This window comes from Penicillium cataractarum (assembly GCF_028827025.1).
Source record: "Penicillium cataractarum strain IBT 29864 chromosome Unknown utg000002l, whole genome shotgun sequence".
Taxonomy (NCBI): Eukaryota; Fungi; Ascomycota; class Eurotiomycetes; order Eurotiales; family Aspergillaceae; genus Penicillium; species Penicillium cataractarum.
The window spans coordinates 4,622,970-4,648,778 of NW_026622738.1; the positions used below are offsets into that span (position 1 = coordinate 4,622,970).

At 50.4% G+C, this 25,809-nt stretch overlaps 9 protein-coding genes across 9 annotated transcripts; 5 read left to right on the plus strand and 4 right to left on the minus strand.

The window, feature by feature from the left end:
* Positions 1-367: 367 nt before the first annotated feature.
* Positions 368-1,975, minus strand: N7496_003702 (glutathione synthase; the record flags this gene model as incomplete). The annotated part of the gene is made up of 2 exons (XM_056696633.1): positions 368-1,610; positions 1,674-1,975. The coding sequence occupies 2 exons, from the start codon at positions 1,973-1,975 to the stop codon at positions 368-370; spliced, it is 1,545 nt and encodes a 514-aa protein (XP_056558845.1).
* Positions 1,976-2,511: 536 nt separating this feature from the next.
* On the plus strand, positions 2,512-8,253 carry N7496_003703 (putative SNF2 family helicase/ATPase; the record flags this gene model as incomplete). The annotated part of the gene is made up of 3 exons (XM_056696634.1): positions 2,512-5,069; positions 5,158-5,502; positions 5,583-8,253. 3 exons carry the CDS (start codon positions 2,512-2,514, stop codon positions 8,251-8,253), a joined length of 5,574 nt encoding a protein of 1,857 aa, XP_056558846.1.
* An 805-nt stretch (positions 8,254-9,058) lies between these two features.
* N7496_003704 (fungal specific transcription factor domain-containing protein) lies at positions 9,059-10,551 on the plus strand (the record flags this gene model as incomplete). Its single annotated transcript, XM_056696635.1, has 2 exons — positions 9,059-10,303; positions 10,369-10,551. The coding sequence occupies 2 exons, from the start codon at positions 9,059-9,061 to the stop codon at positions 10,549-10,551; spliced, it is 1,428 nt and encodes a 475-aa protein (XP_056558847.1).
* Positions 10,552-10,698: 147 nt separating this feature from the next.
* Positions 10,699-11,997, minus strand: N7496_003705 (NAD(P)/FAD-dependent oxidoreductase; the record flags this gene model as incomplete). Its single annotated transcript, XM_056696636.1, has 1 exon — positions 10,699-11,997. The coding sequence occupies one exon, from the start codon at positions 11,995-11,997 to the stop codon at positions 10,699-10,701; it is 1,299 nt and encodes a 432-aa protein (XP_056558848.1).
* A 565-nt stretch (positions 11,998-12,562) lies between these two features.
* N7496_003706 (Major facilitator superfamily domain general substrate transporter) lies at positions 12,563-14,191 on the minus strand (the record flags this gene model as incomplete). The annotated part of the gene is made up of 1 exon (XM_056696637.1): positions 12,563-14,191. One exon carries the CDS (start codon positions 14,189-14,191, stop codon positions 12,563-12,565), a length of 1,629 nt encoding a protein of 542 aa, XP_056558849.1.
* A 310-nt stretch (positions 14,192-14,501) lies between these two features.
* On the plus strand, positions 14,502-18,824 carry N7496_003707 (uncharacterized protein; the record flags this gene model as incomplete). The annotated part of the gene is made up of 7 exons (XM_056696638.1): positions 14,502-14,547; positions 14,631-15,486; positions 15,541-15,639; positions 15,694-17,123; positions 17,179-17,364; positions 17,420-18,626; positions 18,689-18,824. The coding sequence occupies 7 exons, from the start codon at positions 14,502-14,504 to the stop codon at positions 18,822-18,824; spliced, it is 3,960 nt and encodes a 1,319-aa protein (XP_056558850.1).
* A 621-nt stretch (positions 18,825-19,445) lies between these two features.
* On the plus strand, positions 19,446-20,754 carry N7496_003708 (sialidase family protein; the record flags this gene model as incomplete). Its single annotated transcript, XM_056696639.1, has 4 exons — positions 19,446-19,981; positions 20,033-20,149; positions 20,216-20,264; positions 20,323-20,754. 4 exons carry the CDS (start codon positions 19,446-19,448, stop codon positions 20,752-20,754), a joined length of 1,134 nt encoding a protein of 377 aa, XP_056558851.1.
* Positions 20,755-21,099: 345 nt separating this feature from the next.
* Positions 21,100-21,906, plus strand: N7496_003709 (uncharacterized protein; the record flags this gene model as incomplete). Its single annotated transcript, XM_056696640.1, has 1 exon — positions 21,100-21,906. One exon carries the CDS (start codon positions 21,100-21,102, stop codon positions 21,904-21,906), a length of 807 nt encoding a protein of 268 aa, XP_056558852.1.
* A 207-nt stretch (positions 21,907-22,113) lies between these two features.
* On the minus strand, positions 22,114-25,126 carry N7496_003710 (DEAD/DEAH box helicase; the record flags this gene model as incomplete). Its single annotated transcript, XM_056696641.1, has 4 exons — positions 22,114-23,077; positions 23,133-24,487; positions 24,543-24,730; positions 24,808-25,126. 4 exons carry the CDS (start codon positions 25,124-25,126, stop codon positions 22,114-22,116), a joined length of 2,826 nt encoding a protein of 941 aa, XP_056558853.1.
* Between the last annotated feature and the right edge of the window lie 683 nt (positions 25,127-25,809).

The window sequence follows — 25,809 nt, forward strand, 5'->3', positions numbered from 1 at the left end:
AGTCATAGAATAAAGAAGGGGAGCGCGGAATCTTTGAAGCCACGTTATAAATAGCAAGATAGGGATATCGAGTCACCGTAGCATCTGATATACATCGCCTTCGGAGATATTCTGGCAATAGAAACCTCGAAACAGATCTTCAAAGGAGAATTATTTAGAAAAAACATGGACCACAAGGCTAGACCCACCCAAAATACGCCGGACGGGAGCGTCTACGCCCTTCAAGCCCTGCGATCTCAGGACACAAAACTCTAAATCAGCGTAGCACAAGATCTCTAAATGACAATCTGCAACTTCAATCCACTAGTGCCGATCGTAATATGAATTCAACATTCTCTGGACTTTATTACTCTATGAAGTCTACACACTAGAAGAGGAGCACACTATCCAAGCTGGAGAACCCGGCAGCCACACCACCCTCATTCACTTCCTTTCCTTTGGTTCTCAGCAACCAGCCACCTTGATCATTATGAAGGACCTTGCCCGTATTATCCCACAGGATAGTACCATAGACACCAAGCTCGGAAATCACGTTGCCACGAAGAACTTCTCCGTCGTTTCGCAGAGCGATATTCTCGGCATCCGGTGCGGGATTAATGAGCTCCATCAGTACCCATCCCTTCCAATCACTCTCCGGGATGGACCGAAGGAAGCCCGGAATCTCCGCTTTATAGATGTTGTTGCCGCCGCCTTCACGCTGGGGCTTGAGGACATGCTTCATGGCTGTCTCGGGGTTGAGAGCCAGATCCCGACCCTGCCCATTGGCCGACAGGTCATATTGTGGGGCGAAGGTCTCTCGTAGTCTTGCAATCACTGCAGGGTCAGTGCCTTGGAGGAAGCTTGAGAGATGATCGGGTCCCGTCGGCTCCGCGAGGACCTGTTGAACCTTCTTGCAACCAGCCAGTTGGTTCAGCACGCTGGGACACTTGATTGCGGCAGAGCGTTCCAGATGCACTCGGGCATCCCAGTCCCGACTAGATGTATATTCATCAGGTGAATAGTAAGCACGGAGATAGACGGTGGTCACTTCGAATGCAGACGATGGAGAGTGAGGAGGGCGGTAGATCAATGGTCGAGAAGGATTGGAGTCGGATACTGAGGTTTGATCAAAGATCTTGCTGCTGGGAACACGGAAGACGGGGACTTTATGGAATCCCGTGAGCCGCTTGGAGAGGGCATGCTGATCGAAGACGTTCCGTTCTCCGTCCTGCACTACGAAGATAACACACAACGGAAGTTCAGGTGTAGACTTTGAAGGACCGTAAGCCTTGTGTGCCGTAGCCAAACCTCCAGCCAGAGTTTCAACAGAAGTGTTTTCGGGTGGCACGCCGGATTGCAGGAGAGGATGAGGCGGATAGCTGATAGGAGTACCCGGTGGTGACGTAAGAAGCTCCGTATGTAATGATCTCACGAGGGCGGATAGACCTCCAAACGACGAGGAGATGGTGTTAAACTCGACTTGCTTCAATGACGGAGCACGGTTGGGTGTGACATCAGCCATGTAGTCGGACCGGTAAAGGCCCAGGGACAAATTCTGGACATATCCTTCCTTCTTAACTGCCAAATGAGTTTTCCAGAGGTTTGAAACAAAGTCATCGACATCAAGTAGCCTGCAGAGAGAGAGGAAAACTTTAGCTGATTCGACGCGATTACTCATTGGATAGTATTCTTACTCCTCCATGACCTTCCCTAGCCATTCCTCGTTGCAGGTGATCGCCGCATATAGTTGATTGTAGACGGTCTGCAGCGCTTGAGCTTCTTCAAAGCAAGCTTTCGGGAAAGGACTGGGAAAGAGCGTGACTGGAGCGTTCGTCGCTAACACTCGATTCGAATCTGCGCCTTCAGGAAGAGCGGTTGGAGCTGGCCGGACTGCGAGACCATTTTGAATTGCCCAGTCTTTAGTGGTGGTGACCAGGTACTCTTGCTGGGCAGGAGACAGAGTAGGGGGGTAATTGGTGTAGATTGAGTCGGCCATGGTCCCTGACAAGATGTAGCAAGGTCCTGAGGGGAGAGGAATTGATTGCACTATTCTTGGCTTTATGATTCCACAGGTCCCCCGCCGTAGAATGATTTATCAGCAATATCACCCCACTCGACCGCCTTCAACTGCCGAACTATCTCGCCTCACCGCCAACATGCACCGCCCTTCCTCCTCATCCCCAATATACATCCCCCCCCACCTGAATATACCGCCTCCCAGACCGCCTAATTTTACAGAGACCGCCTTTGTGATTGAGAGGCAAAATTATCACCTTCCTAATTAAAGTGCGACCTCTTCTCCAAACACCACTCTCGTTTGTCGTCGCGTCTCGTCTGTTCTCCTGCTTTGTTTGGATCCTGATATTCTCGAGCAGTCAAGAAAATAACCCGTGGAAAGTTTCTCGCATAACCTGGTTTACAACATCGAGTTTCATATCGGGGGCCAATACTTTTGGTAAGATAAACGCCGTGCTCAGCGCTAACCTGTTGAACAATATCCTGACCGCGCAGATAGGCCCCCCTCCACTCAAAATGGACGCTCAAAGTCCAGATCCAGTTGACTGGGGAGTAGACGCAATGGTAAACTTCCTGTGCAACCCGCAAGAAGCTCCGTGGGCTAACTCTGCCACTTCTTCACGCCCGAACCTCACTGCACTCGAGACAGCACTTCGTGATAATCAGATAAACGGAGAGGCTCTACTTCATGACGTTGATCGGGAGGCCCTGAGGGATGACCTGGGTATCAAACCTCTAGGTCACCGCAGTAGCGTCCTCAGAGCTATTGATTGGCTACGCGTTCGATCTCCCAAGTACCAAACATCAAAGTGGAACTCCCCTTCTTCCAACCAACCTCTTATCACAGAAGAAATCGTATCACCTGTCAAATCTCCACCCATCGCGACTTCTGTGGATGCGTTTCCTCACTTTGCGTCCGTTGCTCCCAAAATGACGCCAGCGCCCGCAGTTGCAGGAATGACTGAGCCAGAGCAGACCATCAAGCCAAACTCTTCTTCCTCCATCCGGCCTCATTCACCTGAGCACCATTTGACTGAGCGATTCTCACCTTGCGGCAACTCCCGTTCTATCACAACTCCTGTGGACGCGTCTAGTCAAGCACCACCCGCAACTATGCCAGCGCCCGAAACCACAGGCATGAAAGCAAAACGTCGGATTGCACCCACTCTGGTGACTGATCCTAAGGAACAGCTAGTGGGACAGGGGTTTGACCTAATGGAGGATGTGTCCCTTGACAATCAATCAAGTGATCTCTCATCACATCCTGTCCTCGACCGCATCAAGAATTACTCTACCGAAGTTGCTGGTGATGGCGGAAACGGGGAGGGCTCAGTTCCCGAGCCTTCTCGTGCCAAAATTGTCGCACCAAGCACACCAACGCTGGAGTCGCACCTTTCCGCAGACAGATCGTACCAACTGAGTGGGAATGACTATGACTTCTTGGCTCAGCTACTCGAGAATTACCCCCCAGAGCCAGTGGGAAAGGAAGATGACATACTTCCTCTCTATGGTGAATCGGATGTTGAGTACGACGAAGAGACTCAGCAAGAGATTGATGACGAAGAGTCGGATTTCATGGTTGGACTTTCATGGGCTGAATGCCATGCCATTATCTCTGAATACATTGCAAATTACGAGACGACTTGGAACGAAAATCAACTGCCAAAGCACCGGCACTATGCTCAAGTGGTGTGGCAGGGGGCCCGGAATGCTCGCACAGGGAAGACTTACAAGCCCCGTGTGTTGCGAAGTCTAACTGGATTTCTTTTACGACTGGAGACGCACAAGAAAGCCCTTATCAAGGTCAAATACAGATCTAAAACTGCCTTCCTGGCTGGATGCAAGATCATGGACCCTACACTGGATCAAATTTGCTTTGAGAAATGGAGGCTGGAAACCATCGAGTTGGACACGTGCCCACCATTCGTTCCCCCGCCCCCGAGAGTTTCTCGGCCTCGGAAACGCCGTACAGTCGATGAAGATGCGGACGAAGAGTCTTTGGGTTCGGAGTCAGAAATCTCAGCTGACGAGGAAGCTTCCGGTAACGAGGCTTCTGCCGACGAATCCGACTCGGGATTTCCAGGCGATATTCCAAACCGACCCCAGAGAGCTCTCTTGGGACCCACTCCGAGAGAAACAGACTTGGTCGCCCCTGGATCTGATGAGAGCGAGGAAGGCTTTGTTGCCAACAAAAGGCGCCGGCTTATGGGAAGTCAAGACCATGAGGAGGCCAATAACCATATCAGCCCGAGCCAGGTTGGACCCTTTGCGGGAATCGAAGATCGAGAACCATGCCCAATTTCCAGCCTGGATCATGTGTCTCCCTCTACCGCATTCCAATTTGACTCATCCCCGCAGGCACTACATGAGTCTGACGTGGCAGACGAGATGATGGTTGAGACGCCCCCTCTCAACCCAACCTTGCCAGCTTCCTCTCCTCGAGATGTCGATATGGAGGATGATTTCCTAGTGAAGACACCTCCCCTTAATCCGACCAACTTGCCACAGCCAACCCTGAAGCTCAAGCTGACTCTATCGTCTCCCGAGCCACCATTTGGGAATGCTGCCAAGAATACTGCCCTATGCCCTCTGCCCCAGAAGACTTCTTCACGATCAGTATCTCTCGAGAAAGAAAGCGGAGATATCACGAGCCCTAACATGGACGATATTGACATTTTCGACGAGATGGTTCACATGAGTTGGCACGAAGTTGAGTCCTCAGGAAATCGTATCTGGCTCCTAGCCAAACACTTGACATGCTTGCCACGGGACGAGAACAAATCTTTTGGGCCTTACATGGAAGAACTCATCGACCCTGTCTACATGGAAGAAGTTACTGCTGCGTTGCAAGCGATGCTCAAAAATCAGTGGCACCTGGAGGGCAGAACCGATGACGAGAGCAAATCTGCAATGTGTCTAGGTGCTTTCTTCGTATCCTGGCACAGCTGTAAGATGCTGACTGCCCGGGGTATGGGCAAAGAGACGCTCCAAAGAGCCCTTGAAGCCCTCGAAGATGACGAAGGGTTAAAAATGTTCATTCCATTCCTCCATAGGCTGAAGACGCTCTATACTTCGTATGTGGTCTGGCTATCACGACAACAGTTCCGCAAAGAAGGATACGGCACGTATTCCGAGTCTGCAGGTTCTGACAGCAACCTGCAGAAAAGGAGAGGAAGAAATCCGGAAAAGACGTCGTTCGAAGCCGATGGGGCCGCGGCCGCTGAGCAACATGCAGAAGGATGCCCAGGAACGACAAGCAAAGCAAGACCAAGCCCGCGAGCGCCTTAGGAAGGAACGTGAAAGCAAGGGCTTGAGCAACAGTGACCCAGAAGGGCAAGCTGTGACTTTCAAAGATCCGGTCATCTACTTACATCCTCAATTGGGTCGATATGTCAAGCCTCACCAATTGACAGGCATCCAGTTCATGTGGCGAGAGTTGATTGAAGCAAACAACCAACAAGGCTGTTTACTTGCCCACGTCATGGGGCTGGGCAAGTCGATGCAAGTGTAAGTTCCCCCCCCCCCCCTCCAATTCAACCTGACCGATGTCTTGGTATTCTTTGGACGAGTGGCTGACTATTGAATAGTATCTCCCTCTTGGTCACTATTGCCGCTGCGGCCAACTCGGATAACCCGGAGATCAGTAAACAAGTTCCCGAACGCTTTCATCGCTCGCAGACGCTTGTTTTATGCCCTTCTTCCGTGGTGCAGAATTGGATGGATGAGTTCGCGATGTGGACACCCTACGAAAATCATCTTGGGCCAGTCCGGGAGATCACTCCTCGAGGGAGGAATTTTGAACTCCCCGAAAGATTGAAGACAATTCGAGAGTGGGACAGAAATGGCGGCGTCCTCATCATGAGCTACGAGATGCTTCGTATCCTCATTGTGAACAAGCCAGTTAGACTCGACGCAGAGGAACACGAACTCGTTCAACATTGTCTCCTGGCGCGATCGAACATCATTGTTGCGGACGAAGCCCACAAGCTGAGGAGTGCAAACTCAGCAATCTCGCAAGTGGCTTCTCGTTTCAAATCGACCAGTCGGATTGCCATGACTGGCTCACCGCTGTCGAATCAGCTTTCTGAGTACTACCAAATGGTTGAGTGGGTTGCGCCTGGCTACCTGGAAGATCCGGCTACATTCAAGAGAAAATTCATGGAACCGATTCAGGCTGGATCCTACATCGACAGTACCAGGTCGGAACAAAGAGAAAGCTTGGTATCCTTGCAGCTTCTCAACGGCATCCTGGCTCCTAAGGTCCTCAGAGCTGATACCTCGGTGCTCGCTGCTGATCTACCCGTCAAAACCGAGTTCGTTCTCACGGTACCTCTGACGGAACTGCAGAGAAATGCTTACGACACCTTTGTGGACTGTGCTCGAGCTGGAAGTGCGGATGCAAGCTTGAAGCTCTGGTCATGGTTGGCTATCATGCAGCTGTGTTGCAACCACCCTTACCCGTTCCGCGAGAAGCTCGCCGACCGCTTGAAACAGCAGGAGGAAAACGAAGGACCGTCCGTTCTGCCAAGATCCATTCAAGACGCTGGTCTTCCAAGCGAACTGGTATCTCAAATGGAGGCTCTTTTTAGCAAGTACTATGATCTGCAAGACATCGCCCTGTCCAACCGTGCCGTCCTCCTTGACAAGATACTGGACCTATCCATCAAGGCTGGGGACAAGATTCTGATCTTCACCCAGAGTATTCCGACAATGAACTATCTTGATCTTATGCTGAAAAGACGCGGACGAAAGTACCAACGCATCGATGGCAGCACTCCCGGCGTTGATCGGCAGGTTGCGACAAAGTTATTCAACCAGAATTCCGGAGAACACATCCTCTTGATCTCGACTCGAGCTGGAGGCGTCGGTCTTAACATGTTTGGTGCTAACCGCGTGGTCATCTTCGATTTCCTCTTCAATCCTATGTGGGAGGAACAGGCGGTCGGACGCGCATATCGCCTCGGTCAAAAGAAGCCAGTTTACGTCTATCGCTTTGTTGCCGGCGGTACTTTCGAAGAGCTTATCTTTAACAACGCAGTCTTCAAAAGACAACTTGCCGTTCGCGTGGTGGACAAGAAGACGGTTGTACGTGAAAGTTCCAGGAAGCCGTCAACATATCTTACACACGTGAAAGACGTGGCAAGGGATGAGGAGTATGACGCCCGTGGGCGGGATCCTCAGGTTCTTGATAAACTCCTCGGAGGGGAATACTGTGAGATCATTCTGAAGGCAACACTGTCCCACATTCAAGACAATGAGAACGATCACCTCACCGAGGAGGAGTCCCGCCAGGTTGAAGACGAACTCAAATTGGAACGACTCAAACGGTCAGATCCGCTGGCGTACAGCGCTGAAATGAAGCGACGAGATGATGCAGAAAAGGCACGCCAACAACAGGTTGCTCGCCTAAATGGCGATAAAACCTGGAATACGTACGTGCAGCAGATGGAGCAAGCCAGACAGCAACAATCTGTCACAATGCAGCCGCAACACCTTGCCTCTCTCAACCGTGGCCCGGTTCCAAGGCCTGTCGCGAGCAAATCACCCTTGTCTGTCAATAATAAGGGGGCATCGCAGCCTACTCCAGTCCTGACTGGGGCCAACTCTACGATGGTCGCACCTCATCAACTGCAGATCCGTTCATATCAGCCGAGCTCGTCGTCGTTTGTACCCTCAACCCCAACCGAGCAAACCATGCCCTCGTCTACGTACGCGCCAAGCTCGTCTTCACTGCGACAAGACAACGGTGGAGATACTCAACTAGCCTATGTGGTGCCCCCCGGCAATGAGGTCATTGTTATTGACGATGATTCAACTCATTCCACGCCGGTGAAGGGCCCAGCCAACCCCTCACATCGCTCAGCAATTCCTGCTGCAGACATCTCGCCCGCTTCGCCGACTCCAAACATACGAAGTGACGTTGCCCAGGCGAATACCAACCAGCCGACAACGACTGCGCAGGAAGTGCCACAGGCGGCTACTGAACCTAGCCAGACTGCAACCCTAGACCTTGGCGGCGATGGCTCAGTCGATCCGATCGACAAGAATACCGCGGGAACCGGTCACGACCAGGTCACCGAACCTCGTCCTGCAGTGGCTGACCGGGAGACCCCCTTGGATGCTAGCAACAATGGCATCATGGACCTTGAGACAATCGGGTCCAAGAAGGGAGCTGTTGACACAGCTCTCGAAACATCCGCCACACCTCCGGGTATGTTCAGCGAATCCGAGGCGATGGACATCAGCGACGGCGCATAGGTGGTTAGCAGGACGCTCGGGTAATACTCGTGGAACCAGTCAAACCACTCTCTTATGCAGCTATCGCTTTTTTTGTTTTATTATTTGTATGAGTGATACCCCACATGCGATTTATTTTTGTTGCTTTTAACGTGATCGATGAGGGCGAGATCTTACCTCTGCGATGGATCTACAACAATTTCCTCACGTAGTTAGCATTTTCAGTATGTAGCGAATGTCAAACATCAGTTACCTGTTGAATCGCGTTCGATCGCTTAGCTTTCAATTGAGTCCAATTGAATTGTAAGGTAGACGACAATAAGCGGGCCTGAGGCCACTCCATCCACGAGCCAAGTGGAGTCACTTATCTTCCCCGCAAATAAATCCACCGGCTTATCTTCTTCGGGCTTTGCCTCGCACTCTGTCTAGCGCTCTGACTGTAATTCTCGTCGATATTACTACTCAGTTGCTCTCAGGGATGGCCGCCATATCAAGGGCACGGACTGGGTGCTGGACTTGTCGTTCGCGACGGATCAAGTGTGATGGTACTTATTGTTCATTTTGCTTGCGCTGAGTCTGTTTGACCCACATTCCTGACTTGAAGTGCACAGAAACCCATCCTATTTGCCGTCGGTGCGCGCGCAACAACAGCCCTTGTGGATACGGGATACGTCTAACATGGCATGAGGAGTCAATTGCTCGCGGAGTGTGCCATGGACGCGCAGGAGTCTGGTCGAAGCGAGGCGATAACGACCGAGGCCAGGCCAAAGGGAAATCGCGACAGGGGGTGAACCCAAAAGACAGACCCGCGCGACAAATACAACGAATGGCCTGCTCAGACCGTGACTGGATATTTCTCAACACGACGTTCAATGACCTGGAGATTCATTTTGACGACACATTGCTACGACAAGCTAGGCTTTTCAAGACGCTGGCTGAGTATGGATCTTTGTCTCCATGCTTGAGCACATTCCCAAATAGCGGCAAGCGATCAGATTGCGACCCAGCGCTCATGTCATATTTTGAGAATATAATTTGCAGCAGTTCCACACTAGTCGATAATGCGCATTATAACCCTTATCGATATCTTATACTGCCTATGGCGCTGGAGTCTGAAGGTCTTTATCATGCGACACTCGCCATTGCAGCCAACACCTTGCGCCTTTCTGATTCGCGATATCGGCTACCCGCGCTGGAACACCATCATCGTGCATTGAGTCATCTCAGAGAGCTATTGACCCATGACACGTGGGGAGAGAAAGAGCTGGATGAGATGCTGGGACTTGTTCTGATGCTCTGCTGGTTTGATGTGATTATTCCAAACTCTGAATTTTCTAATCGCCATACTAACGAGTCCCAGATTTCGGATAATAGTCGGCCGTCATGGGTAACCCACCTCAGTGGATTCCAAGACTTGATTCGTACACGACAAGAACGACCAGGCCGCTCTCTTCACAGCCAGGAACTATCAGGTTTCTTCAACCGCTACTTTGCCTTTCATCTTGTCCTTGCACGAACAGCGTTTCGAGTCGATACCCCCAGTTACAAATTACCAATATCACCGGACTCCCTGGTTGAATCCCCTGACACCATTGATCCATACATGGGATTCAGCCAATCTCTCTTGCTACTCATCAACCAGGTCACCGAGCTTGCCTGGAGTAAAGACGATAATCAGAGCGACATATCCCCCTCGACAGTGCATCGACTAAAAAGAAACCTCGAAGATATCCAGCAAAGACTCCCAAATGGTCAGATTGATCCGACAACCGAATGTGCGTCGATCGCAGAAGCGAACAGGCTTGGAGCACTTCTCCTCTTGCATGAGACCTGTTCACCAAAGACAGCGTCTGCCAGCAAGTCTGGCCTTCCGGCATTCGACCCAGAAGAGAAGAACCGATTTGTGGACAAGATATTGAATCTCATTTTGGAAAAGAAGGCTAATATGATGCGTACGGCGGTCTTGCCTTTGTGGCCCTTGTTCTTGGCCGGCTGTTGTGCCCGTGGGGACGAAGAAAGAGTGACTGTGCTGCGGCTTTTCGAGGAGCTAAACGGAATTCGACGATTCGGGGTGAGTCTTCCCTCTGAATTTGACGCGGTGATAATGTGACTGGCTAACAGAAACCCATCAAACAGAATATTGCACCCGCCAAGGAGGTGGTTGAAATGGTGTGGCGACAGCGAGATTTATTGGCCGAAGACGAGGGCAAGCGACAGAGAGGCGATTCTCAACCACGAAAGGACCCTCTTCGGGGTGCTCGGTTTGCCTGGGAGCATGCAATGGTGATGCTGGGAGACTGGAAACTAAGCTTGACATAATTATGTGTACAGATCAATTTGCACAACATGAAAATCTATTTCACGGCGATCATAAATGCAAGAGACTTGATCTTGCCAAGAATGGAGACTACAGATTTGGTGATATACATGGCTTGCCAGTCTCTTTCACCGGTGTATTTAGGAAGATCATAGCTTAGACGTATGGCTTGTTTCACGAGCTTGCCGTCCTCTCCACCCCGTAAGGTCCTCCAATTCCAACTCAGGGTCCATGTGAGCGAGATTCTTGGCCTCGACCTTCTGCCCAGCGCGCCACTGCCACTTGCTCACAATATCTGTATCCAGTGTGCCCTCAAGCAAGTCTGCCACATACTTCCCAACAACCGGGAGGAATTTGAACCCATGTGCAGACCCGCCCGTAGCAAGGAATAGCCCTCTGTGGCTCGGATGGGGAGTAACAAGGAAGTGCCGGTCGGCTGTATCAGCATCCCAACATAGACGAGTATAACAGAAGGGTCGATCCGCCAGCTCTGGTAGGACACGTCGCAAGTTACAGCGCATCTGGGCTTCAATCTCGAGTGGGAGGCCGTCTTTCGGTGCCTGCACAAAAGTGTGTGGGATTGAAGTGGTGATATTCGAGTTTTTATCCGTTCGCGTGTTGGTAATGAACTGGCTATGGGCCATCTTGAAGACCCCGTCTGCTTGCGGAGGGAAGAAGTAGCCCAGCTCAAGATTGTCCATAATCGGGAAAGAGGAATAGTGCTTGGTCTCCGCAGGAGTGAGTTGGATATGAGCAACGGCATGACCCTTGGCGGTCAACTGACTCTGCATATCTAGTAGAGACGGTGTCCATGCCCCAGCAGCGAGAATCACCAAGTCGGCCTCATGTTTAGTGCCATCGGCAGTCATGACTGCTTTGCACTGACCGGTCGCCTCGTCGAATATCAATTGCCGCACATACCCCTCCTTCTCTCCGGAGATATACTGGACACCCTTCTCTTGCGCAGCATTGGCCATCCGCTCCAGAGCCTTGCCAGCAGCCGCCCAGCCAGCGTTCGGATTCCAGACGCTGATGTTCCACCCATCTAGTTTACCGGTGACCACAGGAAAGCGGGAGCGAATTGAATCTGGCGTAAGTCGCTCAATGCCTTTCACCCCAAGCTTCTTGCAGGTTTCGATAGAGCCCTCGACAAAGGGCTTTGATAAGTTTGCGGCACTCAGAATCCATCCGGGAACATGATAGAGTCCACTGAACAAGGGCCAAGACCGCCATGCGGAAATGGACTCAATACCGAGTCGCGCATACAAGGGCTCATTGTAATCGCTGCGGATGATTTTGCTGATATCCGTCGCGGCAGCTTCACAAGAGGGCGGGGGATATCGGTCCAATACACGAATGGAAGTGTAGCCACGCTGTGCGAGATGATATGCCGTCGAGGTGCCGAAACAGCCGGCACCGATGATAAGAATTCTCGTGTCTTTGTCCATTGTCGTATCTGAGAGTTTGGGTTGCGGCGTTTTGCTGTTCTTCCTCAGACTATTGGGCCAACGCCCTCGTTATTTATTGCGGTTTCTTGTTGGCCCACATCTCGCTTTGAGCTTCCCTGTGTACAGATCAGCGAGTTGCGATGATATTCAACTTCATTCTTGAGCAGTGAACGGGGGTATTATTGGAACTCCGCGGTGACTTCGTTCCGACCTTCTGTTGCTTTCTTGTGATAATGCAGATAAGCCATCGGTAATCCTCCGAGGTGGAGTTCGTTCCGACCTTCCTCGATGGGAAAGTATAGCTTCCCCGCATTTAGCCTCCGATAAGCCACGGGGCCACTAGGATATTTGACGGGATACACTAATCCTGGCTAATCGATTAACTCAACGAGGCTGCCAAGCGTCCTGAAAGCCGTTTAGCCGATTAATTCTTGTGTATACGCAATGCTACTAAGAGAGATATTGTAACCTGCGTTAAAATAATTTCTATTGAGATCTTATCTGCTAAGAGCACTAGAAATATCCTACCCGCTATACTTCATTCTCACAACCTTCAACATGTAAACTAGTACGTATATCTAAACGCCCGCTTCTCATGATCTGTCAAGTCCGAAAACGCAGCTGCCTCAGATGGCTCCGCATCCAACTGTGGACCCTCCTTCTGATCGCGGCGGTGGTTCTCCCGCCGACAAAGGAATCCATAGGCAACGATTGAGGCAATCGCCACGACTAGACACGCGAGTAACGCCTCGTACCCTCTCGAATAAGTTGGAGCGTCATTGGCCCGGAAGACCTGGGGGCCAATAATGTTGCCGGTGCAATAAGCCAGGAAAAAGATAGCGTTCATAGTCAGTTTCTTGGAATGGCCGCTAGTGTTGGCCATTGGAAGTGATGTAGACAACACATAGGGAGCCCAGTATGTGTAAAAGACGTAGTATGCAGCTAACAGTCCATGCTGGTTGTCGCGCGGCAATTTCCACATAAGAATGGCACATATCATGGGGACAATGTCAGCGATGGCAATGATGGCACATCGAGAGTTTTTCACATTAGCGGCGATAAATCCAAGCATAATTTGCCAGACCGTTGCCAGAACACCAGTTGGAATACCCAATACAGTGGTGACAAGTGAGGAATATCCCAGTCCCGTCACGATAATTGCGGAGAAGGTGACCAAGCCGCCATTCGGAATGTTCTGTGCCAATGAGAACAATGCGAGCAACCATGTCTTGGGATCCATGAGACACTCGCGTACTTGATACCACTTTATGGTCTTGTCTTCCATTCCAGTGTTGTTGTCCTTGACACGCTCGAGGCAGACGAATTTCTCGCGATCAGAGAAGTACCAGCATTGCACGGGAGAGTCGGGTAGGAAAATGTATAAAACGACTGCCCAGATGAGGGAAAAGCCTCCTAGTACCAAGAACAGGAGTCGCCAAGGGGCAAGAGTTGTGTGCGTTTGGCCAATACCATAGCTGACCAAACCGGAGAACACCGACGATAGCTGGTTAAACCAGAAAGCGACTCGGAGTGGCTGTTCGCTTGTCTTCCACCACATCACGGTCAAGATACTCGAGATGGGGAAAACGGAGGCTTCCAGCATGCCCATTATGAACCGCACGGCGGCCAAACCGGCAAAGTTCTGTGTCGCAGCTGTACAGAGCATCATTACCGCCCATCCTGCAACCATTCCCACGTAGAGCTTGGCGACTGGAAGACGTTGAATGAGAAGCGCGGCAGGGTACTCGAATGCGAGGTAGCCGAAATAGAATATCGAACCAACCCATGAGTACTGGTTTCCCGATAAATGAGTATCCTTTTTCATGCCGTAGATAGCCGCATTGGAGATGATAACTTTATCGATGGCAGCCAAGACTACCGTCACCATGATGAGGGGGATGAGGATGAGATCGATCTTCCATAGCACGCGTCGGGCTTCATGCTCGGAGATGGGCTCTGCTGCGATAGTTGGATCCAATTGGGCGAGGAACTGCGCAGCAACATCTTTTCCACTGTCTCGGCCTCGCGAGTCAATGATCTCTCCAGCCTTTTCTTGCTCTGGGGCTAGCTGGACATCCGGCGTACTAGCACCTTTGTCGTCCGCCATATCAGGATGCTCGGGGTGAAAGACGGGAGAAAGTCTTCGAGAAATAGTATAGAAGTTGGAGATGAATTTGTTGATACAAACCAACATGTCTGTTCCTATTATCTTATAGAAAATCTGGGGCCGACCGACTGGCCAATCCGACCGCTTGATAATCGCGGATTTAGGGTTTGCACTGAGGGAAGGTCAGAACGAGATAAGGCGCCTTCTCCACATCTCCCCTCTCTTCGGTTCCCGGAAACGAGTGGAACTCCGGATGAGCCAGTCAGATTAAGACTTACTTTATTGGGAAGGCTGCTGGGTCTCGTTCCGACCTGCTGGCTGATACTGGAGGAGTGACCATAAAAGGCAGCCTTGGCCCGCGCTTCTTGAGGTAGCATAGACCAAATCACATCCCATCATGTCTCCTCACAAGCTAGATGGCCCAAGTATCAAGATTGCCATCGGTAAGTTGCAGTAAATTCTGCTTCATTTTAGGCTTGCTTATAATTCAAATCCCTTCCATGTACTCAACTAATTGTCCTTTTAGATCGCGGTGGTACTTTCACCGACTGCCTAGGCATCGTCGATGGCCAGGAAGAGGAGATTGTTGTCAAGCTGCTCTCCCAAGACCCGGCCAACTATGCCGATGCTCCCATCGAGGGCATTCGCCGTATCCTTGAGCAGGCCACAGGAAAAACATTTCCTCGTGATCAACAACTCACGACTGCGGACTTCTCCAATGTCAGTATCCGAATGGGAACGACAGTTGCCACAAATGCGCTGCTTGAACGAAAGGGAGAGCGACATGCCCTCTTAATCACCAAAGGCTTCAAGGATGCACTGGTTATCGGAACTCAATCACGTCCTAAGCTTTTTGCTCTGAACATTCAAAGGCCAGATGTGCTGTATGAAGATGTTGTTGAAGTTGAAGAGCGAGTCACCATCGAGGAATACCAGCAAAACCCTACACCCAACAAGGAAAGTCTGCAAAAAGCCTTGGAGTCTGACACTTGTTTGAAACGCGGTGTCAGCGGCGAAGTGGTTCGTATCTTGGAGCCGCTTGACGAGCCCTCCACAAGAGAAAGCCTGGAAAAGCTGTATGAAAAAGGCTATCGCTCTATTGCCGTCTGCCTTGTCCATTCATATACATTCCAAGAGCATGAACTTGCAATTGAACGTATTGCAAAGGAAATTGGATTTACGCAGATATCGTTGTCCAGCCAGTTGCTCCCTATGATTAAGATGACCTCGCGAGGTGCTTCAGCTACTGCAGATGCCTACCTGACACCTGTCATTCAACGATATATTGAAGGATTCCGATCTGGATTCAAGGATGGACTACGGTCAGAAAACACACGCTGCGAGTTTATGCAGAGTGATGGTGGCTTGGCTAATTTTGAAAAGTATGTTGAAAGAACAAGAGTTTATTCTAGTACATTTACTAACAAAGAATACAGATTTACCGGTCTTAGAGCGATTCTGTCGGGCCCTGCTGGCGGCGTTGTGGGATACGCAGGAACCTCCTTTGATGAGACGGACCGAAAACCTGTCATTGGGTAAGAAGTACCATCCTTGCCGCTCTCAATTACAGCGCTGACCGGAACATCTAGATTCGATATGGGTGGTACAAGTACTGATGTCTCCCGATATGACGGAAAGCTGGAGCATACCTTCGAGAATACCATCTCTGGTGTCACAGTAATGGCACCCCAATTGGATATCAACACAGTCGCTGCAGGTGGTGGTAGCATCCTCTTTTGGCGCCACGGGCTCTTTGTCGTCGGCCCCGAGTCCGCGGGTGCTCACCCTGGGCCGGCTTGCTATCGCAAAGGTGGACCGCTGACGGTGACGGATGCCAATCTCTTCCTGGGACGCCTTCTGCCAGACTACTTCCCCAAGATATTCGGCCCTAATGAGAACGAGCCCCTTGATGTTGAGGTCACTCGGCAACAGTTCAGTGAATTGGCAGATCAGATCAATGCAGAGACTGGCCAGAACAAGACGCCCGAAGAGATTGCGCTGGGCTTTATTCAAGTCGCCAACGAATCTATGGCGAAGCCCATTCGAGCCCTGACAGAGGCTCGAGGATATGACACTTCTGCCCATAATCTTGCATGCTTTGGAGGTGCGGGTGGACAGCACGCTTGTGCCATTGCCTCATCTCTGTCCATTGGAACAGTCATTATACACAGATATTCGTCAATCTTGTCGGCATACGGCATGGCTCTTGCAGATGTGGTTCACGAGGCTCAAGAACCAGCTTCCGGTGTTTTGGACTCAACATCAATGCAAGCAATCTCCCAACGCGTATCTGCGTTAATATCAAAGGTGACTGCTGCGTTAAGCTCCGACGGAATCCACGAGGCTCAGATTGAGCACGAAGTCTATCTTAACCTACGCTATCAGGGCACTGACAACACCCTCATGGTCCTTGAACCCGAGAATGGCGAGTTCCTTGCAGAATTTGTCAAGGAGCATCAGCGAGAGTTTTCATTTACTTTCCCTGGCCGCAATATTTTGGTAGAGGATATTCGCGTCCGCGGAGTTGGAAAATCTACCTCCTTTACTCCAGAGGCTCCTCAAAAGGAGCTCAAATCAACAGCAAGCATTCCTGTTGGCTCTGAGAAGCAAGACGATTCATCATCTGTCTACTTTGCTGGTGCGGGGCAAATGAACACGCCGGTTTTCTTCCTGAACAATCTGCAGCCAGGAAGCTTTATTCAAGGACCTGCGATGATCATTGACAACACCCAGACAATTGTTGTTGAACCGAATGCGACCGCCAAGATTTTGTCTCGACATGTCATTTTGGACGTGAAGTCCTCAAAGAAGCAAGTTGATGATGCTACAGTCGTGGACCCGATCAAGCTTTCCATCTTCGGTCATCGGTTCATGTCGGTGGCTGATCAGATGAGCCGGATGTTCCAGAAGACGTCCGTGTCAACAAATATTAAAGAGCGGTTGGACTTTTCTTGCGCAGTCTTTTCACCCGATGGCAAGCTCGTTGCAAATGCGCCCAACGTACCAGTACACTTGGGAAGTAAGTATTTCAAACATCTGTCAAGCATCAGCGGTGGATACTAATTTTGAGTCAGGTATGGAGTATGCTGTTCGTTACCAGCACGAGCAATATGGGAGTGACTTGAAGCCTGGAGATCATATTCTGACAAACCATCCTCTTGCTGGAGGTACTCATCTTCCTGATATTACCATCATCACTCCAGTCTGGGATAATGAAGGCAAAAACATCATTTTCTACGTTGCTTCGCGGGGTCACCACGGTAAGTAAAACAGCAAGTTTTTCTCTGTCATTTGACTCTTGTTAACAGGAAGTAGCTGAAATTGGCGGAATCGCCCCTGGATCAATGCCTTCAAATAGCAAAATGCTATACGAAGAAGGTGCTATGACGATGGGCTTCAAGGTTGTTTCGTCGGGCCGCTTTGACGAAGATGTGGTTCGCAAATTCCTCTATGACGAACCGGCATCTTACCCTGGCTGCAGCGGGACACGCACATACAATGACAATGTCTCGGATTTAAAAGCAGCCATCGCGGCGAATCACAAGGGTGCGCAACTTCTTGAGGGCCTCGTGGCCGAGAACAGCTTGAAAGTTGTACACTTTTATATGGATGCGATCAAGCGTAACGCTGAGGTCGCTGTCCGGGAGCTTTTGAAGTCCATTGGTCGCAAGAATCCCGGTCAATCCTTGAAATTCTCCGATTTCATGGATGATGGTACTGAGATCAGACTCGAGATCCGCATTGATGCTGAAACAGGGTCGGCTGATTTCGACTTCACTGGGACTGGCCGTGAAACGTTCAATTGTCTGAACGCACCAAAGGCGATTGCCCATTCAGCTATTATCTATAGCTTGCGCGCCTTGATTGACGTGGACATCCCTCTTAACCAAGGTTGTCTTGCACCCGTCAACGTGATCATTCCACCGGGAACACTTCTCAACCCATCAGGGCATGCGGCTGTCTGTGCAGGAAATCCGATCACATCGCAGCGCATTACGGATGTTGTACTAGGTGCTTTCGGAGCCTGTGCTGCTTCTCAAGGTTGTTGCAACATTATTTCCTTCGGTATGGGTGGCGTCGATCCAAAGACTGGCGTCGAGCTCCCTGGATTCGGCGTGGGAGAAACTATCTGTGGCGGCTCAGGCGCTGGTGCATCCTGGAATGGCACTTCGGGCGTTCACGTTCATATGACCAACACACGCATCACTGATGCAGAGGTTTATGAACTGAGATACCCCGTGATTCTGCGTCAGTTCTCCATCCGTCAGGGATCTGGCGGCGTGGGACGCTTCCATGGTGGTGACGGAGTCATCCGTGAGCTTGAATTCCGTATGCCACTATCCGTTTCTATGCTCAGTGAGCGACGAGTCTACCGACCTTATGGATTGGAAGGAGGTGGCTCGGGTCAGGCTGGCCTGAATTTGTATGTGAAGAAGGAATTGGATGGTACGGAAAGAATGATCAACATTGGCGGCAAGATGGAGCTTGAGGTCCAGCCGGGAGAGCGGATTCTTATCCACACGTAAGTGCCTATCTCGGAAGATTTGTGATTGATTGAGATGAAAATTCTAATTCGATGTTCAGACCAGGAGGTGGTGGCTGGGGCTCCCCATCGGAGGAGACAGAGTCAAACTCCACTTGCTGCCCTGGAAGTACCTCTGCTTTCCAGGCAAGAGGCAGTGTTTATGCTTTCAGTCAAACTGCGGAGGCAGCATTGTGAGTAGACTTCAAATCTTTTTTTTTTCAAATTTAGAGTGGGCTTTTGTTATGATTGGGACCTAATTATGTATGTGGTCTGTCAATCTTCTATCTTCTATCTCCGTACTGTAGAATGCTACGGGCTTTCTCTTGAGCGTCCTTTCAAAATTGCACTTATGTCTAAGGTGAAACTACTTTTCTTGGCCAGAAGCAGCCGGCAACTCCATTTGCCTGCTACTTCGGATAAATGTTGCCAAAGCCATAATTGCCGAGAAGTTAGTACTTTGGGTGCAGTAATATATCGTCTCTGGGCGTTTACGTAGCCGAGATGGTGCCATTTTCATCATGCTTTAACACTAGTCTCTAGGAAGTATTCTTCATCTGAATTTCGAGGGGGACTTTACCTGTTTCTGTTTAGAGTACCAGTGCTGGCGGGCGCGGAACCCCGCGATTGATGGAAATTTCCCCGCAAGACCAGAACGAGGACAAACTCCGGCGGGATGAGCTGCAGGGAATGCTCTTTGCATAATTAACCTTTGTAACTGCTCCAGAGCATCGCGAGTATAAAAGCAGGTACAATGGCTGCAGTACGTTATGTAGATCGATTTCTTTTTTTGTTGGAATTACAAACACATTATCAACAATGAAGTTCATAGTTCCCCAACTCCTCACCCTCGCTGGGGCAGCTGCCGCAGCGAGTATTGCGGCCAAGTCGCCTGCCCCACTCACGAATATCACCATCTTCTCTCCTCCTTCAGATTATAACATTCCCCGAACTCTTTATGCCCGCAATGAGCAGCTTCCCAATGGTGATCTCCTGGCTACGTGGGAGAACTACTCTCCCGAGCCCCCACTAGTGTACTTCCCCATCTACCGCTCTAAGGATTTCGGAAAGACATGGTCGGAAATCTCTAAAGTCCAAGATACCGCGAATGGCCTTGGTTTGCGCTATCAGCCATTCTTGTATTACCTCCCCGAGCGCATTGGCTCGTTCAAGGCTGGAACCCTGCTGCTAGCGGGCAACAGCATCCCGACAGATCTGTCGACTACCCAGCTTGATCTTTATGCGTCGCAGGACAACGGTGTGACTTGGGAATTCTTGAGCCACATTGCTGCCGGTGGAGAGGCTGAGCCTAACAATGGATTGACTCCCGTGTGGGAGCCTTACTTGCTTGCCCAGTAGGTTTATCTATCATGGGTTTTATGGAGATCTAACTAATATCCAAACAGCAATGGCAAGCTGATCTGCTACTACTCGGACCAACGTGCCAACACCACCCACGGACAGAAACTGGTGCACCAGGTCTCAACTGACCTGAAGAAGTGGGGACCTGTTGTTGACGATGTGTAAGTCATCTCCCATTTCTAACATCCACATCTGGTATACTGATTGGGATACTAATAAACTTCCAGTGCCTATCCTACGTACACCGACCGACCGGGCATGCCCATTGTTACTAAGGTAAATCATGGCTCTACTCAATATAAGCACCCGAATAGAGCTGACTTGCAAATCTCAGCTGCCCAACGGTCAATACATCTATATCTACGAGTATGGATCCTTCTTCAACACCTCCAGCTACTCTTTCCCCCTCTACTACCGCCTATCCTCGAACCCCGAGGACTTCGCCTCCGTCGAGGGCCACAAGCTGGTAGTTTCAAGCGGAACACAGCCGACTTCCTCCCCATACGTCGTTTGGACCCCCTACGGTGGCAAGAACGGTACCATCATCGCCAGTTCAGGAACTCAGAGCACCTTGTTCATCAACCAGGCTCTAGGCCAGGGTGAATGGACTGAGATCGCATCGCCAGAGGCCCACAGCTATACCCGATCATTGCGGGTTCTGTCTGAGGGCAACGGAAGATACCTGCTGGTCAACGGTGGCGGCGTGTTGTCAGGAACCACTAACAAGGTGACTGTGACCGTGATGGACCTGAAGGACTCATTGTAGACAAGTTCGTACTATACATCGCGTGCTAGCCAGAAACATACTATACTGAGACATGAATTTTCTCATTCTGCATGTTTCACTTTAGATCACCAATACCGAACGCTCTGTCTTGCTAAATCGCGCATCTTGTATGGAACCAAAGAAGCCCAAATTTAAGGAACATGGAACAAATAAAGTTAGACTTTCCACTCCGCCTCCGCGTCGAGCCATGGGTGACAAGTCACATGCCACCACCACAATAACTCAATGTCGACTCTTTTTTTCTCTCCCCCTCATTTCAGTCTACTCACTTCTTCAAGGCAACTCACGGATCGTTTCGGACTGTTCTAGGAATATGGGCGCAAAATGGTCGTCTGCGAAGCCCCGGTCCAAGGCATCGTCGGGGCATACACGGGCAACAGCTTTGCCGTGCAAGCCTCGATCGCTAGCCTGCTGAGCTGCGCTCTGTATAGCGCCATCGAGTTGATCATCTTGGTCTTCTCGACATTCAAAAGATACCGTGGTCTCTATTTCTGGAGTCTGCTGGCGTCAGCCTCGCTGGGAGTAATTCCCGACGCGCTCGGGCTGCTCTTGAAGTACTTCGAGCTCGCGCCCATTTGGGTTCCCGTCACGCTATCAACGGCCGGGTGGGCAATCATGGTGACCGGCCAGTCCCTAGTGCTATATTCACGACTTCATCTCGTGGTTTTCGACAGGAGAATTCTCCATTTCGTGTTGGGAATGATCATCTTCGACGCAATTGTTATGCAAATCCCCCAAATAATCGCCTCATACGGTGCGGTCTACGTCTGCAATCTACACTTCCAAAGCTTCTTCAACAAGTGGGAAAAGGTCCAGCTTACGGTGTTCTTCGTGCAAGAGGTTATCATTTCGTCGTTTTTCATTGTGCAAACCACTCGGTTGATGCGCATGTATCCAACACAGAGCACTCGGAGGGCGAATATTATGTACCAACTGTTGGCGATCAACATGATCATTATCATCATGGATATCTCATTATTGACTTTGGAGTTTACGGGGTATTTTATCACGCAGACGGTGCTCAAGTGCTTCTTCTATACGGTCAAGCTGAAGCTGGAGATTGCGGTATTATCGCGGTTGGCATCGTTTGTGCAGGCACATTATCAGCTGGAATGCTCGGGATTGAGCTAGCATTCTTGGGGTATATTATTGTGTACGGTATTTTACATACAGTTCAAGGAATGTAAGAGAAAGCCCATCTTGATACATGATTGAATCAAGTCTAAACATACAGAAGGTAAAAGATAAGTCACAAACCGAAATTGGGTAATCTACAAGAACGGAAAATTTGAAAGAGTCAGTAGACCACAGGTGGCCCACAGTGAATCGCCTCCAGGCTTAACCCAGAAGAGTCTCGAAGTCGGCCATGCGGGTGGCAGTGGTTTCGGCCTTCTTCTTAGCCGTCTCCCGGAATGCAGCGAGCATGAGCTTGCGTTTGCGCTCTTGAATATCAAGCACACGCTCTTCAATACTGTTCTCCATGACAAGGCGCCACACGGTAGTCTCGCGTTTCTGACCAAGTCGGTAGACACGGTCAACCGCCTGGTCTTCGATGGCAGGTGCCCACCAGCTATCAGAGAGGATAACCTGATTTGCAGCCACGAGATTGAGACCGACGCTGCAGACGCTAAGACTGGCGAGCAGAACAGTGCAATCAGGCTCGTTGGTGAACGCATTGATGGAATTGTCGCGCTTGACAGACTGCATCTTGCCATCGATGCGCACGAACTTGATGCCTCGCTGCTCTAGATGGGGCTCGATGAGATCAAGGAAGGAAGTCCATTGGCTGAACAACACGGTCTTGGTGCCAGGTGCTTGGCCCTGTGCCGTGAGAATCTTCATGAGCGCCTCGATCTTGCTACTCGGGTTATTCGGGTCAGCAACAGCTGTCTCAGCGTCTTCACCCATTTCAACTGCGGGGGAGACGAGAGTGGAGTTGTCCTTGATTCCGGCACGGCAAAGCGGACACTTGTGTTGCCGCTCGATGACCTGTTCAATACAACCACGGCAAAAGGCATGGGCGCATGCGGTGATTACAGGTAATTCAAGGTTATCAAGACAGATGGCACATGCCTCCTGGCTCTCGATCTGAATCTGCAGCATGTCCTGCAGAGCTTTCATGTTTTCGGGTGTAAGAGGCACGACTTTGTGTTTCTCAAGTTCTCCCATGAGCTTATCAATGCGGTTTTTGCAAAGAGCCCAGTGGTTGCAAACTTGGCGAAGGCGTAGAATGACCTCCAACAGAGTAGAGTAATTGCCTTCTTTGTCCTTGAGTTCAAGCAGAGCACCTTTCGCCTCATTTCTGGGAACACGTCAGTAAGAAGTAGTAGAATACAGCTGGGAAGGGAAAGACATACTGGAATGCGCTGTACTTCTCCAGCTCGTGGGGATGGAATTTGACACGAAGAACCCGAGAGGTCATCTCCGGTAGTCGCAAGTTGATAAAGCTCATGTCCTTTCTGCGGCGTAGACAGATAGTCCCCATGAGGGCCTCAAGGAGCAGGCGAGCCTCGGGGTCACCATTTGTAAGTGGGCGAATCAGGACGCTGTTAAACACACTCAAGTCCTCAAGGCCACCGGACATCTGCAGGAAACGGACCTGGGAATATAGGTCCTTGAGGGTGTTGATAATTGGCGTTCCAGTCAAGGTCCAGCGAGAATCGGCTCGCAAGGCACTGGCCGCGAGAGAGCCTTTAGAGCGAGGATTACGAATGGTATGACCCTCATCCAACACCACACGGCGCCAGTGAACGGAGAATATTCCTTTCGCAGGGGGCTTCTTTGCATTTGGTTGATATTCCATCGCAAGAGCACCGTAACTCGAGATCACGACATCGTATTGTGCCAGATTAGCACTCTCTTTCTTACCGGAACCATGATAAATCAAGACCCGCGGCGCAGTTTCGCTGTGAGTGTGATCTTGAATTTGATTTCTCCAGTTGCTCATAACACCAACAGGGGCAAGAATGAGGGTCGTCTTGCTAGAGGCGGAAGTCCGAGGAGTGGGGTTGGCCATGATCAATGATATGATCTGAATGGTCTTGCCGAGACCCATGTCATCTGCAAGAATACCACCACTCGCCAGCGGCGGCTCGGTGGCCGTAGAGTAATTGGTTGCAATGTTCGTGAACTTTGCTCCGTCGCGCTTCCACAGTTGAACGATGGCATCGGAGCCCGGGGCTGGGAGGGAAGGAGATTCTCGATTGATCATCCACGCAAGGCCTTGTCGTTGGTATGGCAGTAGCTCCGTAGACAAACCTGGAGGGGAGGGAGTCATAGGCATCTTCTCCAACTCGGCTTCCTTCTGACCAAAGCTTTCGACAACTTTTCCAATTTCCCGGGGGTTGAATGAGCTACTCTGTTGAAGGAGTTCTTCCAAGCTCTCGCTTTCGCCGAGCCCAGTCGCGGATGACAGGTTGGCATATGCAGGATTCTCATTCTGCTGCCATTGTTGGGCAGCTTTTCCGAGAGCCATTGCGCGAGCATTCTTCTCGGCTGCCTTGCGTTCTTGCTCACGCTGTTTCTCCTGACGGCGTTGCTCGCGCTCGGCTTCAATGAACTCTTTCACTGGCAGCTTATCTTGTTGCATTCGCTTCTTCAAGTTATCTTTCAAAGAGGGATCGCTCGTGCCATACAATCTCAATTGTACGGGACAGTCGAACGATCCAATTCTGCCGGTTAGAACACCTTCCACTGACAGATCATGGGAGTCCTAGAAGTAAGTTCATTAGAAGCCATAATAATCTTAATATCTCGGGGGGACACACCATGTAAGGTGCCAACTTCGCGGCTAGGTTTCGTGGAATGTGCCCAATTTGAGCGCCCATGACGTTGTCGACACGAATCGCATTGCGATCGTATTGGTTTGTAGGCTCTCTTTTCAAAACGACATGTTCACCAGGAGTGGCATAGCCCCTGTAGTAGCGAACTCCAACGATCTTTCCCTCAATCCTTCCTATAATAGTGGGTCAGACACTTTCATCCACAACCAGCGTTTGAGAAGGTTGAGGGAGGAATGAGGGAGAGACATACCATAAAGTATCGCACTAGAGGCTGAAGATTCATCCACACCTTGGCTTCCCTGTATGAGATCTTCGGCCTGAGCATCGTCTTCATCTGCGCCAGCTACCTGAGACAGTGGAATGCGATCGATACTCTCAGCAGGGATGTTGGCACTCTCGGTGGGGATGTATTGAACAGTTTCACCAAATCTCTGGCCAGTGGTGGTGGTAGCTGATGGGTCTGGTTTTATGAGTTTTCTCAACTTCGAGGCGCGGGACTCTGGGACCTCAAAGCGAGGTGCACTCGAGCTACCCGCATCGGACTTTCGCTTTCCAGAATACCCAGTCATGGTGCTGGACCTCGTCGGACCGAGCAAAGAAGGTGAGTAAACAGGGACCAAAAAGCTCAAAGTTTCCAGGGACAAATCGATTGAGCACTTAATTTGACGATTCTTGCCGTCAAAAGTCTCCCAGACTGATCAAGACGAACGCGAATTATCGCAACTATCGAAATGACGGGGAACCCGATGACAGCATGCACTAGTCCCGATATGGAAGGAGCGCCAAGAAACACGCGGCGCGTTTGACACGTTGTCACGTGAGGGCAAACAGATAACCTTCTGTGAGTCGAGACTATTCCGATTGTATTTTTGTCGTAGAAATTAAGTTCTTCTCAGATGAAAAAAGGGGTGAAGCTGCTAGGCATTCAACCGGATGAACTATCTAGTTTGGAAATATCTCGGGGGGTATTAGGTTGCGGTCCCGTCCTTGAGGTGCTCACGACACAGCGCTAAACCAATTTATATATTGAAATTGGTGGTGTCCCAGAAGCATGTTTTGAAATAGATTCAACTCAGAAAAACCCGGGAATTGCTTTCAAGTCTAATAAAATACTTGTACTGGTCTTTAAATACCGATTCAATCTCCATCCTGCTGCTTCAAACGTGATGAGATGCCCAATGGCGTATCACGTGACGTCTTCAGTAGACCGGATTTCCTTGGAAACTGCCCTTCGTATTTCCTCGATATCGCA